Source organism: Triticum urartu, chromosome 3, assembly GCF_003073215.2.
Source record: "Triticum urartu cultivar G1812 chromosome 3, Tu2.1, whole genome shotgun sequence".
Taxonomy (NCBI): domain Eukaryota; kingdom Viridiplantae; phylum Streptophyta; class Magnoliopsida; order Poales; family Poaceae; genus Triticum; species Triticum urartu.
In genome coordinates this window covers 455,905,419-455,917,662 of record NC_053024.1, presented here as the reverse complement: position 1 = coordinate 455,917,662, position 12,244 = coordinate 455,905,419, and the positions used below count along the sequence as shown (strand labels likewise).

Here is a 12,244-nt window from a genome sequence, read left to right as displayed (position 1 = left end):
GAGTTTCAAAATTAGTATCCTAACCAAGGTCTAAGAAAGTAGTTAATTAATCCCCAAAGTGTGATTTTGCCAATACGTTGCTATGCACCTACGTCACAAGAACTCATGGCAGCATATTTTCTCATTAAGTGATCCATACTACGCAAAGATGCCGCTCACAAAAATCCCTCCTCTCAATGCATCTATCTATACAATAAAAAACGATTCGATGAAATCTATCTGTTACATTGATGCTTTGTAGTGTTCAAATGTATATGTCAGACCAATTAAAAGAACTACATAAATTCGTATGCCACAATAACACATATGACCGTTGATGGATGCAGATATTTTAATATCCAACATTGTTTGTTAACTTGATGGGTGTTCCCTATGTCCATAAACGATAGATGGTCAAATTATATTGACTCGTCTAATAGAAGGACAATTAAAACCATACGTCATGGTAGCGATATACACGAAAACCAGAGAAATCCAAGTGTTTCATCGACCATAGATCCAAGTATCACCATTCGTCATGGACCTTTGCCACAATATCTTATGGCAACTGATCAGGTTCAAACAAAAAACCTTTTGACCAAGTGACGCACTAAGAACTATAAACCAAGCAAAGGCGCCGCCCATAACAATTTCTCCCCTTGTCGTGGATTTGTCACGGTAGATGTCCTAGTGTGACGACTTAGTCGTGAGGCTAACGCAACTAGGTAGTAGCTTGAGAGGGGTTGGTCGGAATCGAGAGACGCGAGGTTTTACCCTGGTTTCGCCCCTCACGGTGAAGGTAAAAGCCTACATCCTGCTTTATTGATATTGATCATGGTGATACTCACGATTACAAGGGTGCTCTTTTGCTACCTCTTTCTTAGGAGCTGTTGACTTGTCTATCTTCACTTGTCCTTCTTGGGATGCCCTGCCACTCCTTATATAAGTTGGAGGGGCGGATTACATGTGGAGTCCTAATTGGATTAGGACTATTTTATTACAAGTAGAATCCTAGTCTTGCTTCCCTTGTAAGGGAATTATTCCTTTTGCCTTCCTTCTCAAGTCGGCCCACCATAATGTGAGTCGGTCTTCCTATGAGCCGCCTTATGGGCTATTAGGTCTTTGTCGTCTGTCTGACCCGCTCGCCGGGTCACTAATGATCCATAAAGCTCGGGCGGGTCATCCGTGAGTCGCCAGGCTCAGGCGGGTCATCCGTGAGTCGCCAAGCTCCGGGCAGGTCACCAATGAGTCGCCAAACTCTAGCCGGGTCATACTACGGGGTATATATCCCCGACACCCCTAAACCATGCTGCTTTAGGATTCGTACAATTCTCGGTACTTTGACACAATACAAGGCATAATTAAAGTGGAGTTTTAAAATTAGTATCCTAGCCAGGGTCTAAGAAAGTAGTCAATTAATCCCTAAAGTGTGATTTTACCAATATGTTGCCATGCACCTACGTCACAACAGCTCATGGTAGCATATTTTCTCATTAAGTGATGCACACTAGGCAAAGGTGCCGCTCACAAAAATTCCTCCTCTCAATGTATCTATCTACACAATAAAAAGCGAACCGATGAAATCGATCTTTTACATTGATGCTTTGTAGTGTTCCAATATATTTGTCTCGAAAGAATTAGATAAACTCGTATGCCACGATAACACATATGACCGATGATGAATGCGTCACTATCCAACATTATCCGTCAACTTGATGGATGTTTTCTACGTCCATAAACGATAGATGGTCAAATCACATTGACTCATCTAATAGAAGGACAATTAAAACCATACGTCATGGTAGCGATATACACGAAACCAGAGAAATCCAGGTGTTTCATCGACCACAGACCCAAGTATCACCATATGTCATGGACCTTTATCACAATATCTCAAAGCAACCGATGAGGTTCAAACAAAAATCTTTTTTGACCAAGTGACGCACTAAGAACTATAAACCGGGCAAAGGCGCCGCCCGCAACAATATTCTCCTCTAAACCACGCCGCTTTAGGATTGGTGCAACCCTCTGTAGTTTGAAATAATACAGGCCGTAATTCCAGTGGAGTTTAAAAAAAATGGCATCCTAAACAGGGTCTAGGGAAGTAGTCAATTAATCTCAACAAAGTGTGATTTTGATTTGCCCAATAGGATTGGCGTTTCCATGAGTGGAGCCAGCGGAGGGAGCCCCTGGACGTTTGACTTGCCTTGTGTAATCTTCTCTTCTCACCTCAATGGCCACATGCAGTCCTCAATCAAACCCACCATTAATTCCCTCCTTCCCCCATTCTTATTTTCCTTAATAACCACCCCCTCCATTTTAATGGGTTCCATCTTTTTTCCTCGCCTTTAACTCCAAACACTGCAACCTCTTCTCCTCCTCCCCTCCCCTTTGCTTCCCCTTTACTCTCTCTCCCTCTCTCTCTCTCTCTCTCTCTCTCTCTCTTCATGTGTGCATGTGTGTGCTGTGTTCGTCTTTCCGGCTCCCTCTCTCTCGCCGAGAAGCAAAGGTCACTTGCCCTTCCCCCGTCTCCGCATTTCTCCGCCACTCCACACAAGCGGGAGCAGCGCCCACCAAGCACCGGGCTTCTCCAGGTCTGACTTCCGAGGGGGCGGAGCTGGACCTGCTGACGGAATCCCTGTCCAATGGGGCTGGATTGGGCGTCCTGTCAAGGTACTTTCTTGATTCTTCCTTCTCCCCGACCCGTTGATCTTCCTCGAACCCATCCGCATCTCCCTCTCCCTCCCTCTCTCTCTCTCTCTCTCTCTCTCTCTCTCTATCTCTATCTCTCTCTCTCTCTCTCTCTCTCTAAAGATTTGACTTGTTCATCTGAATCGTGTTGGTTCTTGCGATTCATGTTGTGTTGGACCGGAACTGAAATCCATTCTAGTACATTGTTGTCTAGATTGTTTCAAGCGCCCTGCGTGTTTCGTTTGATGTTTTTTTTACCTTTTTATGCGCGGTTGTTGGATTCACGGTTCAGACTCCACCCAGAGTTCATCACGAGTTCTCTTGCTGTTTGATTGGTTTGCTTGCTCCAAACTTTTTCTCCATCAATATGCAAGTGATAATTTCTTTCTCCAGGATGGAAGAATTGTGCTATCATGTGCGGCGCCTTTTTTCTTGCAGAGACAAATTTACCCCTTTACTTTTGTAGTTTTGTGCATGTGCTACCTTGGATTCCCCTGCTGGCTAATGCACCTTTTTCTTGGTACAGATAAATCAGTCAGGATAAGTTTGTAAAATAAACTCCTCTGGCAAACGGCACAGGACTCTGAATTTCGCAAACATCCCATACGTTTGTTCGTCAGACCAACCGAAGAGAACATGTCGTCATCCGACAATTCCATCACCGCGGCATTGTCGCGGACAACACCTGTGTTCAGCCTGAGAGTATGGGTTCTGATTGCCATTGGCATTGGAATCCTGATGGCAATCCTGTTCATCATAGTACTGTGGCTTTCCATCCGAAGGAAGAACAAGGCGGTGAACGGAATCGACACTACATCGCAAACAGAAATCCCTATTGTGTCCAAGGAAATCAACATTGACAAAGGAGTTGACTCACAGAGTGCGAATGACAGCAGCGAAGTGGCCTTCATGCCAGTTCATGACAAATACACACAGATGAAGAGTGTGCCACCTTTGGCAGAGACTAGATCTGTCGACGTCGACGCGTTCAGCCAATGCAGCTCAGTGTACAACATAGAAAAGGCTGGAAGCTCATACTCTGAGGATTACAACAGCTCAGGTCCAAAGAGGGCAGGCAGTTCACCATATGGGTTCACATCAACCTCGCCGCTGGTTGGCCTGCCAGAGCTATCACATTTGGGCTGGGGCCACTGGTTTACCTTGAGGGACCTGGAGTTTGCGACAAATCGGTTTGCCAAGAGTAATATCCTTGGGGAGGGCGGCTATGGAGTTGTCTACAAAGGCCGGCTTATGAATGGGACTGAGGTGGCTGTGAAGAAGATCCTAAACAATGTGTAAGTGTATGTTATCTTGTTGAATTTACTGTGATATTAACTTGGAACTAAGATTTATTAGTTGGGTTTCCAGAGGGCAAGCAGAGAAGGAATTTAGAGTTGAAGTTGAAGCCATAGGTCATGTTCGGCATAAGAATCTGGTGCGGCTTTTGGGCTACTGCGTTGAAGGGATACACAGGTGACACATTTCTTCCCTTTATTTTGCTTTCATTTTGAAATATTCTAGAAGCTACTAGAATTAGCTTGTGTGCATAATGCATCCACCTTGTGCAAGTTCATCATCATATCTCCGCTAGACTTCTTGTTCTGAAGAATCGTGATTAAAAATGGATAATTAATACCATGAGAAGGACATTGTTTGTGTTCCTTCGTTTTGCGATAATCCTAGCTAGTTTGTGTTTTTCCTGTCATCTGGTTTCAAGATTATTATTCCTTACCAGATAAACGACTCCGAACTAAAGCATAGTTCTTCTCACATGCAGGATGCTTGTGTATGAGTATGTAAACAATGGCAACCTAGAACAATGGCTCCATGGGGCCATGAGTCAACATGGTATCCTTAGTTGGGAAAGCCGTACGAAGATTCTGCTTGGGACAGCAAAAGCGTAAGTTTGGCATGTGGACCTCTTTTACGACCATCTCCTGATATCATGTTAAATGAACAGATAAATTTCACATGAGACTGTTGACTAGTACTACATGCTAATGCACTTTCGTTCATGATTTTCAGGCTTGCATACCTTCACGAAGCAATAGACCCCAAAGTCGTCCACCGAGATATCAAGTCAAGTAATATCTTAATTGATACCGAATTCAACAGCAAGGTTTCTGATTTTGGGTTAGCGAAACTTCTGGATTCCGACGCAAGCCATATCAATACAAGAGTGATGGGAACATATGGGTATAGCTCTCTTTCTACTCCTTCCCCGCTAATTTTTTCTGTGCTTTTGGAAACACATCTCCTAATCTTCCTCTTGATCTGATGATAGGTATGTCGCGCCTGAGTACGCGAATAGTGGGATGCTGAATGAAAAGAGTGATATTTACAGTTTTGGAGTTGTGTTGTTGGAATGCATTACAGCTAGGGATCCAGTTGACTACAGTAAGCCTGCAGATGAGGTAGAGGCAAAGCTTATCCCATTTCAAGCAATTTGATCTAATTGCCCTTTCTCTTAGAGGTCCTTACACCTCATTTTTTTTCTGTTGCTTCAGTCAAACCTTGTGGAGTGGCTTAAAATGATGGTTAGCACAAAGAGGGCAGAGGAGGTTGTGGACCCAGGCCTTGAGGTTAAACCACCTAAGCGTGCCCTTAAGCGGGCAATTTTGGTTGGCCTCAAGTGTGTTGATCCTGACGCCGACAAGAGGCCGAAGATGAGCCATGTTGTCCAAATGCTTGAAGCGGTCCAGAAAGCATACCAAGAAGTATGTCGGTTTCTTATCCGTGTTCTCTCTGTCTTTACCACCGAATTTCAGAGCTTTTACTCTTGCCACATAACTAACTGTATGCCTCTTTTGTCAAAAAATAATAACAGGATGAGAAGAAGCACAGCCAGATGGGAAGCATCGATCTAGAGTCGCAGCAGTCAGTAGAGGAGCTATCAAACAGTGCTGATGTCTGAAGCTCCAGTTGTGAACAAACCCAAAAGAAATAGGAAACCTTAAGTTATTTGATAGTGACAGCTGATTTGATCAAACATGTTCAATACTTGAGTAGAGTGAGTGAAACAGGTTTGCAATTTGCTTGCAGATACCGAGGTTGTTGAATTCAGTTAGGTGCAAGCTGCTTGTTTCCGTGTTTTTTTTTTTCCTTTTTGTGGTTTCTGAGGATTGCTTCTATGCTCCCCTGAAAGAGTTGCCTTACTGTTTGTTTTCTGTGGATGAGTCCTATAACTCGTTTGCTTTAGTGTTTTGTCTAGTCTTCTTCTAGGGGAGCATAGAAGCAAGCACTCTCTTCGTCTTGAGTTATTGTCAGTGTCTCAGTGAGCTACCAGGAGGAACTGATTTGATTGAAATGCATGACTATATATATAGATACCGGATTGCGTTTGCCGATGTATAGAATCCTTGTATGGGTCTTCAGTTCTACCATGAAATGAAAGCATAAATCTGTTGGTGTACCTTGTGAGAAGCCTTATTTACTTGCGGCCAAAGGTGTCTATGCGATTGCGCGTGCAGGGTGTATCTTCCATGGGAGAACCCAGGAACACCTGCAGTACACTTACTCTGTTGTGGGGAATGAGCTGGTGTCAGTGGCCGTGGCCAATCATTTGCGTCTTTCACATGTTGGAACTTCCACCTTTGATTGCGAAAACTGAAAGACATCTGTTTGGTCATTGCGTTCGGTGGCTATAATTTTTGGCTTGTGCACATGATTGCAGGGTGCCAATGATCAGCGTCTGCTTGTTTTGCAAGCTTGGCCAGCTTCCCCCTCCTTTTTCTAATGGACCATTCGTTGATCATTGGTGCAGTTGTTGCTGCACTTGTCCAACTTGCACTCCTTGGAATTCACAAATCTACGCACCATTCAGCAAGGCTCCTACCTCTTTTTAGGTGCACAAATCTTATGTCGATAAGTACTCCCACTGTTCCTAAATATAGGTATTTTTAGAGATTTCAAATATAAAACTACATACAGAGCAAAATGAGTAAATCTACACTCTAAAATATGTATATATACATCTGTATGTAGTTCGTATTGAAATCTCTAAAAAGATTTATACCCCCTCTGTCCAAAAAAGCTGGTTCCTCAAATAGATGTATATAGCATCAAGTTAGTGCTGCGGAGAGAGTACTTAGGAATGAAGATGCCCGTACTTTTTTTTAGGGAAAGTAGTTGCTAGTACTTTATGGTACAAACAAACAGAAAGTTTTTTTTTTCAAACAAGAGGTTGAAACAAACAGAAAGGTAGGGCTGGCTTAGCCGGCAGCCACCATCCTTAGCTGCTCTGTCCCCGACAGGGCGTGCAAGCTCCAACCTGCCGTTGGAGCCTTGACAATGGTCGCTCCAACTGGTGGCTCGCTGGATATATAACAAACTTAATTCAGACCGGAGGCAACCAACCGTCCCAGGCTATTACCAGACTGGAGGTTCCGGCCTATCACTATCAGTCTCATCAACAATGAATTACCATTAGGCATTAGCAACACCAGTCACACACACACACACACACACACACACACACACAAATAAAGAACCAATCTGTTACTCAGATCACATTGATCATCTCTCTATATATTTCTATACCAACTCCTCAGTGACAATCATCACACAAGATACTCTGTTAGGTGTATCATTTTCTATACGCCTGTTGAGGACACATGAACCAATCGGACAGGAATCAGTTTACTTCCCATGGGGATGGGGATAGCCGGGATTTTACTCAAAGACAAAACACCAGGTTATCCAGCGTGGCCTAAGCTTACACTATTTCAGAGTTTTGAGGCATTAGCAGGATCAGGAAATCAGGATGTAGCCTTCATCGCCCGAAGCCGCAGCTGAACTCGGCGACAAGCCGTGCCGGCTCAGGCCTTCCCTCACCTTCCCATGCTGCTCCGCCTCATGCTGGAACATCGATACCAGCTGCTGGAGCTCCAGCTTCCTCACCTTCACCTTCTCACTGGTCACTGGATTTGTCAGCCCAAGGTACATCAACCCAACGCCAACAAGGATGATCCCGAGGAAGAAGAGAAGCCCCGCAAACAGCCCAAAAGCGTACGGAGTATTCTGAGCTCCCGGTATGCCATCCACGTTGATTCCAAAGAGACCGGTGATTATGGATAGAACTATGCCACCACCGCCGAAAATAGCCAGGTTGTGGGTGATACGAAGGCTTCTGTCCTGTAGAACGTTAATTTTTGGCACTGTATCAGTTTCAAATTTAAAACTACCTCAAGAACAAAGGAATGCCTAAGCTAATGAAAACTACCTGAAAGAGCACAGGAATAGCTAAACTCTACTTTGTTGAAAATGCCATGCCGCAGAACTTGCGTACCTGTAACCATGCACGAACAGTGCTCTGCATAACATCCTGGATAGTGAACAAGCGGCCACGGACAGCTTCCTGCTCCTCCAACATCTCCCTTGCAGACTTCCTCTCTCTCTCTAAAATGATTCTTGTGGCACTTCCCCTTAAATGTCGGAGAAGCTCAAGTATGATCTCTTCCCTTGCATGCAGTGACCATTTAACCCTGATCACCTGTAGCAGCCATGTTATGTCCTTATACATTCCAGATCATAATACCAGAAAATGGAGAATAGCATGCATGAACGTGTGCGTGAAAGCTTCATCCTGTTAAATATGCTAACCATATGTTAAAGTTTCCTAACAGTATCCAACCAGAACCTGTTTCTGTTTTGGATTTATCTGATCCAACTGTTATATTATAAATAGTGCAGGCACGACAGCAACTCCACTACATTGGTGAGAAGATATTCGACGAGTATTACTATTTTCACGATAGGAAAAAGTAATAGAAAAGGTAAACTCGGTAATATAATTACCTGTGTTGCTAACCTCCTGATTTCTTGATTCAATATGATGCTGACTAGGTTCAGATCTTCACTATTTCTCCTGTAAATTGATTTTCAGTTGTTAATTTATAATGTAATAAAACCATTCCATATAAGGGCACTGACATCAATTCAGATAAATGTTCTGGGAGTTCAAACATGTTTGTTGGGCTTTCTTACCTATTCACAAACTTCAATTCAATTTCATCTGCTTCCCCAAAGACATATTTACGGAATAATCTGGGAACACCATAAACACAAGTTAGTAGTTACACACCTCTAGAGTACTATTATTTTGAGTAAACAGCGGTATTATATATAATAATAATAACAGTTGCAGAAGACCCAAGATGAATAAGAAAATTACCCCCTCCATTCCTGAATAAATGATATTCTAAGATTTCAAATGTAGTTCCTAAATACATGCCTCTACGAAGAACCAATCCCGACATTTCTTTTTTGCCCCCTTGTATAAGCCTTTCCTTCACAATCCTATGGTATGCAAAATATTAGTCTCACAAGCATTACTATTTCTAAAGAACATTAACTACTGTGCACTATGCAGTTCCAAGGACGATTAACTAGTCGTACTTCTCTGCATCCTAAGAAGCTGAGCTTACCGATGAGGATGAATCCTACAACCCGACACAGTTAGAAAAATGGAAGTGATGATAAAATATTAAAATTACCTGTCATCCCATCGCGAAAGACGACTGACCAAATGTGCTATCACTTCATGAGCTGATCTGGGTGTTTGACTTCCACCAGAAATAAGCAACTCCTGGACAGATTTCCATAAGCATCTTAAGAAGGATATTTAAACCGCTGAACTTCAGTTTTTCAGCAATAAACAAAAACTTTAGTTGATACCTGCACTTCAGTCACTCCTAAAACATTTACATTGGTTGAAGGACCTTTCACATGCATTGCAGTTAAAAGAAAGTTCTGTGCCTGCCACGATCTAAGTACAATGGGTATGTCTTCCTCTTCATGATTTGGATCCCCGACTGATTGACCAAGAAGCTCAAATAACAGTCCTCCCGCAACTCTAACTGGGACCTGAATAGCAAACAGAAACTTATATGATAAATATGATAACCAGATCATATGAACACAGCATATGCAAGACATCGAAGTAATGAACACATCATCATCATCAGAGTAATTCTCTTATTTGTAACATGTGATGAGGTAGATAAAACATACTGAAAATAGCAGTTACCAATATAGTTGGACAAACTACTATCTGACATCAGCCATTATAATTTGCAAAGAGAAAAAGGTAGAACAGTTCAACCACAACATTCAGATTTCCTACTTCCCAGATTGTTCATGCACAATTATCAGAAGAAGAGATGCATAGTTCATGAGTAGACACCTACCAAAAATGCAAACCCATGAAAACAAACACTCAAGTTGTTTGACTTCGAGTTACCATTGCATTCCTTTTATAACAAAGGGGCAACTTTTTAAACACAGACCACGCGCTATTTGCAGATTGGTATTGGGCATACTAGATGGGAGTCGATGCAATCTTGATTGTAATGGTGTCTTATGTATTCTGAGTGTTCATTACTTTTCTCCTGAGGTGTAGCACCAGTGAAAGCTCATGAACAGTGATAAATCTAGGATGAATTCTAGAGTTATATTCCAGCTGGTATGAACTGAACCACCAAATTAGGCCAGCGCATGATTGATATGTCACCACAACATTCAAGGAGAAAAGGTGGCTGTCATGATACTTATTATGCAAACAGGGTTTGAACTCTGAAGCAATCAGATAATTTTCACATGGAAAATACAGGCGATCAAAAGATTGTGAAGACATGTTGGGTGCTCTCTTAAGAATCAATAGTTGGCCATCAGTTAATTTTGGAAAGATTCCATAAGAAACAATAATTAACACAGTTAGTTAAAAAATGTTGAACCTGAATTCATTAGAAATATCAAAGAATAGCTATATCAACATAAAATTGCAGGCAGAAAATGTGCATACACAAATGAGAATGAGAAAGATAACCTCATAGAGAAGGTACTTCATCCGATCGCTTATCAGCCGGCTTTCATCTCTCAGTGCAGTTCTGATAGCTGGATGCATCCAGTGAGCACTACCCAACCATGCGTCAACGGAAGGATGGCCTGCGGTGACATGGAACCACCATGTAGGTCCCCCAGGACGCAGCCAGTACGGAGCGGCAACATCGGCTACAGTGTAATCATCCTCGCTGTCGCTTATCGGCACATGTTCATTCTCCCAGCTAGCATCTGATTGAACCCTCTGGCTCAGCTCAGCAATCCTTGACCATCCAATCGGCACCCACTTGTGATCATGAACATCTCCAGCATGTGATGGCCTGTCTTTGACCGCAAAAGGATCGATGCCAAGCTCCGCCTGGCCGGGGATTTCCAGCACACCTCCCTCATTCGGTGCCGGGCTCACAACGCGATGCCCATTCCTAGCTGTCTGGTTCTTCATGTGCGCGAGATCAATCTTTGGCAACGATTTGTGATGAACCAGCTTCCTGTGACCCTTGACGAGCTCAAAAGCGCAGATGAGCCCATCGGTCCAGAGCTCGCTCCCCGGAACGTGCTCCTTGACCAGATTCGGCTTGGTGCCACCGTCCTGCAGCTTGGAGTTGGACATGCTGCTGATCTGAGGCGGCGGCTGCCCCTCCACGCCAGCCATGCCCCTTCCAATTATACCTGCGTGCGGATAGGTTCAGCAGGGGAACGTGAGAGAAGCCGATACTGATTTCTCGATGTTATTACAAGTATATTGTGTTTAAGTTAGAGATAGAATAGGTTTAAACCATAACCATGTACTATGACTTGTCCTCTACTCAAAAGTCTATCTCCCTCGCATTGTACTCCGTATACACCGCATACGAGGGTCGGATCAAATCAAACACACAGCAAATATTGTAGGGTTCCATAATTCGCACGCTCGACACATCCAGCACGGCGCAATCAGCAAGCATGAGTTCATGGGACGGGCTCGTTCGCACGTAGGGGGCATGCGATGGGTTAGGTGAAGCAAATATTCGAGCGGATTAGGGGCCTGCTAAATACGCACGCCGGAACCAGATCGCGGCACTCGCTGCCGACACGACGCCGCGCCGGGATGGAACCTTACCTTTCAAGCTTCGCGGCGGGGCCCCGACGGTGTCCGCATGTGCTAAGCTTGCGCGCTTCTTCCGCCCCCGCGCGCAAACCCGCCCTGGTAGTTCCGCGGAAGGGAGTAGTTTCGAAAGCAGGAGGGGGGAAGAGGCGGGGGCGGGGGAATCGCGGAAGAAGGGAGTAGCGGCCGAGTGGAGTGGAGCGGAGCGGGTGCTTCGAGAAAAGGGAGATGCAAATGCTTGATTTGCTTTGCCGCGACCACTCCTTTTCTACCAGGATCAGGATCTTGACACTGCTTTTTTTTACAAGTGCTACACGTGAGACACGAAGCAATTTTGTTTTGACGTTTTTTGATGATAAGTTTAGTTATAAGAGGATGGCAATTTTAGTTGTGAAGCATAGTAACTTTTAATTTTTTAGCTTTGTTTTTTCGGATGGCAACTTTATTAGTGTAAAAAACCGCAAACGGTGTTACTTCGTGCTACATGTGTGGCACTTATCATTTGGATTTTTTAAGGAAACATATCACTAGTATTAACTTGTCCAGACCGAAAATCTCCTCTGCGGAACATCAAATCATATGCAAAATGTTCCGATCTGAGGGTTAGAATATTTTTTGCCATTCAACGCCGGTCATCAAAAGGATGCGACT

The 12,244-nt window shown here is 43.7% G+C and overlaps 2 protein-coding genes across 2 annotated transcripts; one reads left to right on the top strand and one right to left on the bottom strand.

The window, feature by feature from the left end:
• Nucleotides 1–2,328: 2,328 nt before the first annotated feature.
• LOC125544316 (probable receptor-like protein kinase At2g42960) lies at nucleotides 2,329–6,021 on the top strand. Its single transcript, XM_048707945.1, has 8 exons — nucleotides 2,329–2,652; nucleotides 3,197–3,965; nucleotides 4,039–4,143; nucleotides 4,448–4,570; nucleotides 4,696–4,866; nucleotides 4,955–5,084; nucleotides 5,178–5,387; nucleotides 5,498–6,021. Exons 2-8 carry the CDS (start codon nucleotides 3,307–3,309, stop codon nucleotides 5,582–5,584), a joined length of 1,485 nt encoding a protein of 494 aa, XP_048563902.1. The 5' UTR covers nucleotides 2,329–2,652; nucleotides 3,197–3,306; the 3' UTR covers nucleotides 5,585–6,021.
• A 1,057-nt stretch (nucleotides 6,022–7,078) lies between these two features.
• On the bottom strand, nucleotides 7,079–11,840 carry LOC125544315. The gene is made up of 8 exons (XM_048707944.1): nucleotides 11,609–11,840; nucleotides 10,496–11,178; nucleotides 9,346–9,534; nucleotides 9,165–9,256; nucleotides 8,656–8,715; nucleotides 8,467–8,536; nucleotides 7,958–8,161; nucleotides 7,079–7,803 (listed from the first exon to the last, which is right to left on the bottom strand). Exons 2-8 carry the CDS (start codon nucleotides 11,159–11,161, stop codon nucleotides 7,420–7,422), a joined length of 1,665 nt encoding a protein of 554 aa, XP_048563901.1. The 5' UTR covers nucleotides 11,162–11,178; nucleotides 11,609–11,840; the 3' UTR covers nucleotides 7,079–7,419.
• Nucleotides 11,841–12,244: the final 404 nt, after the last annotated feature.

Coding starts and splice junctions, on each gene's coding strand:
- LOC125544315 (XM_048707944.1), bottom strand. CDS start 11,161: ATGGCTGGCGTGGAGGGGCAGCCGCCGCCTCAGATCAGCAGCATGTCC. Junction 9,257..9,345: donor TAGGAGTGACTGAAGTGCAG/GTATCAACTAAA, acceptor AAATCTGTCCAG/GAGTTGCTTATTTCTGGTGG. Junction 7,804..7,957: donor CTGTTCGTGCATGGTTACAG/GTACGCAAGTTC, acceptor AACGTTCTACAG/GACAGAAGCCTTCGTATCAC.
- LOC125544316 (XM_048707945.1), top strand. CDS start 3,307: ATGTCGTCATCCGACAATTCCATCACCGCGGCATTGTCGCGGACAACA. Junction 4,571..4,695: donor CTGCTTGGGACAGCAAAAGC/GTAAGTTTGGCA, acceptor CATGATTTTCAG/GCTTGCATACCTTCACGAAG. Junction 4,867..4,954: donor AGAGTGATGGGAACATATGG/GTATAGCTCTCT, acceptor ATCTGATGATAG/GTATGTCGCGCCTGAGTACG.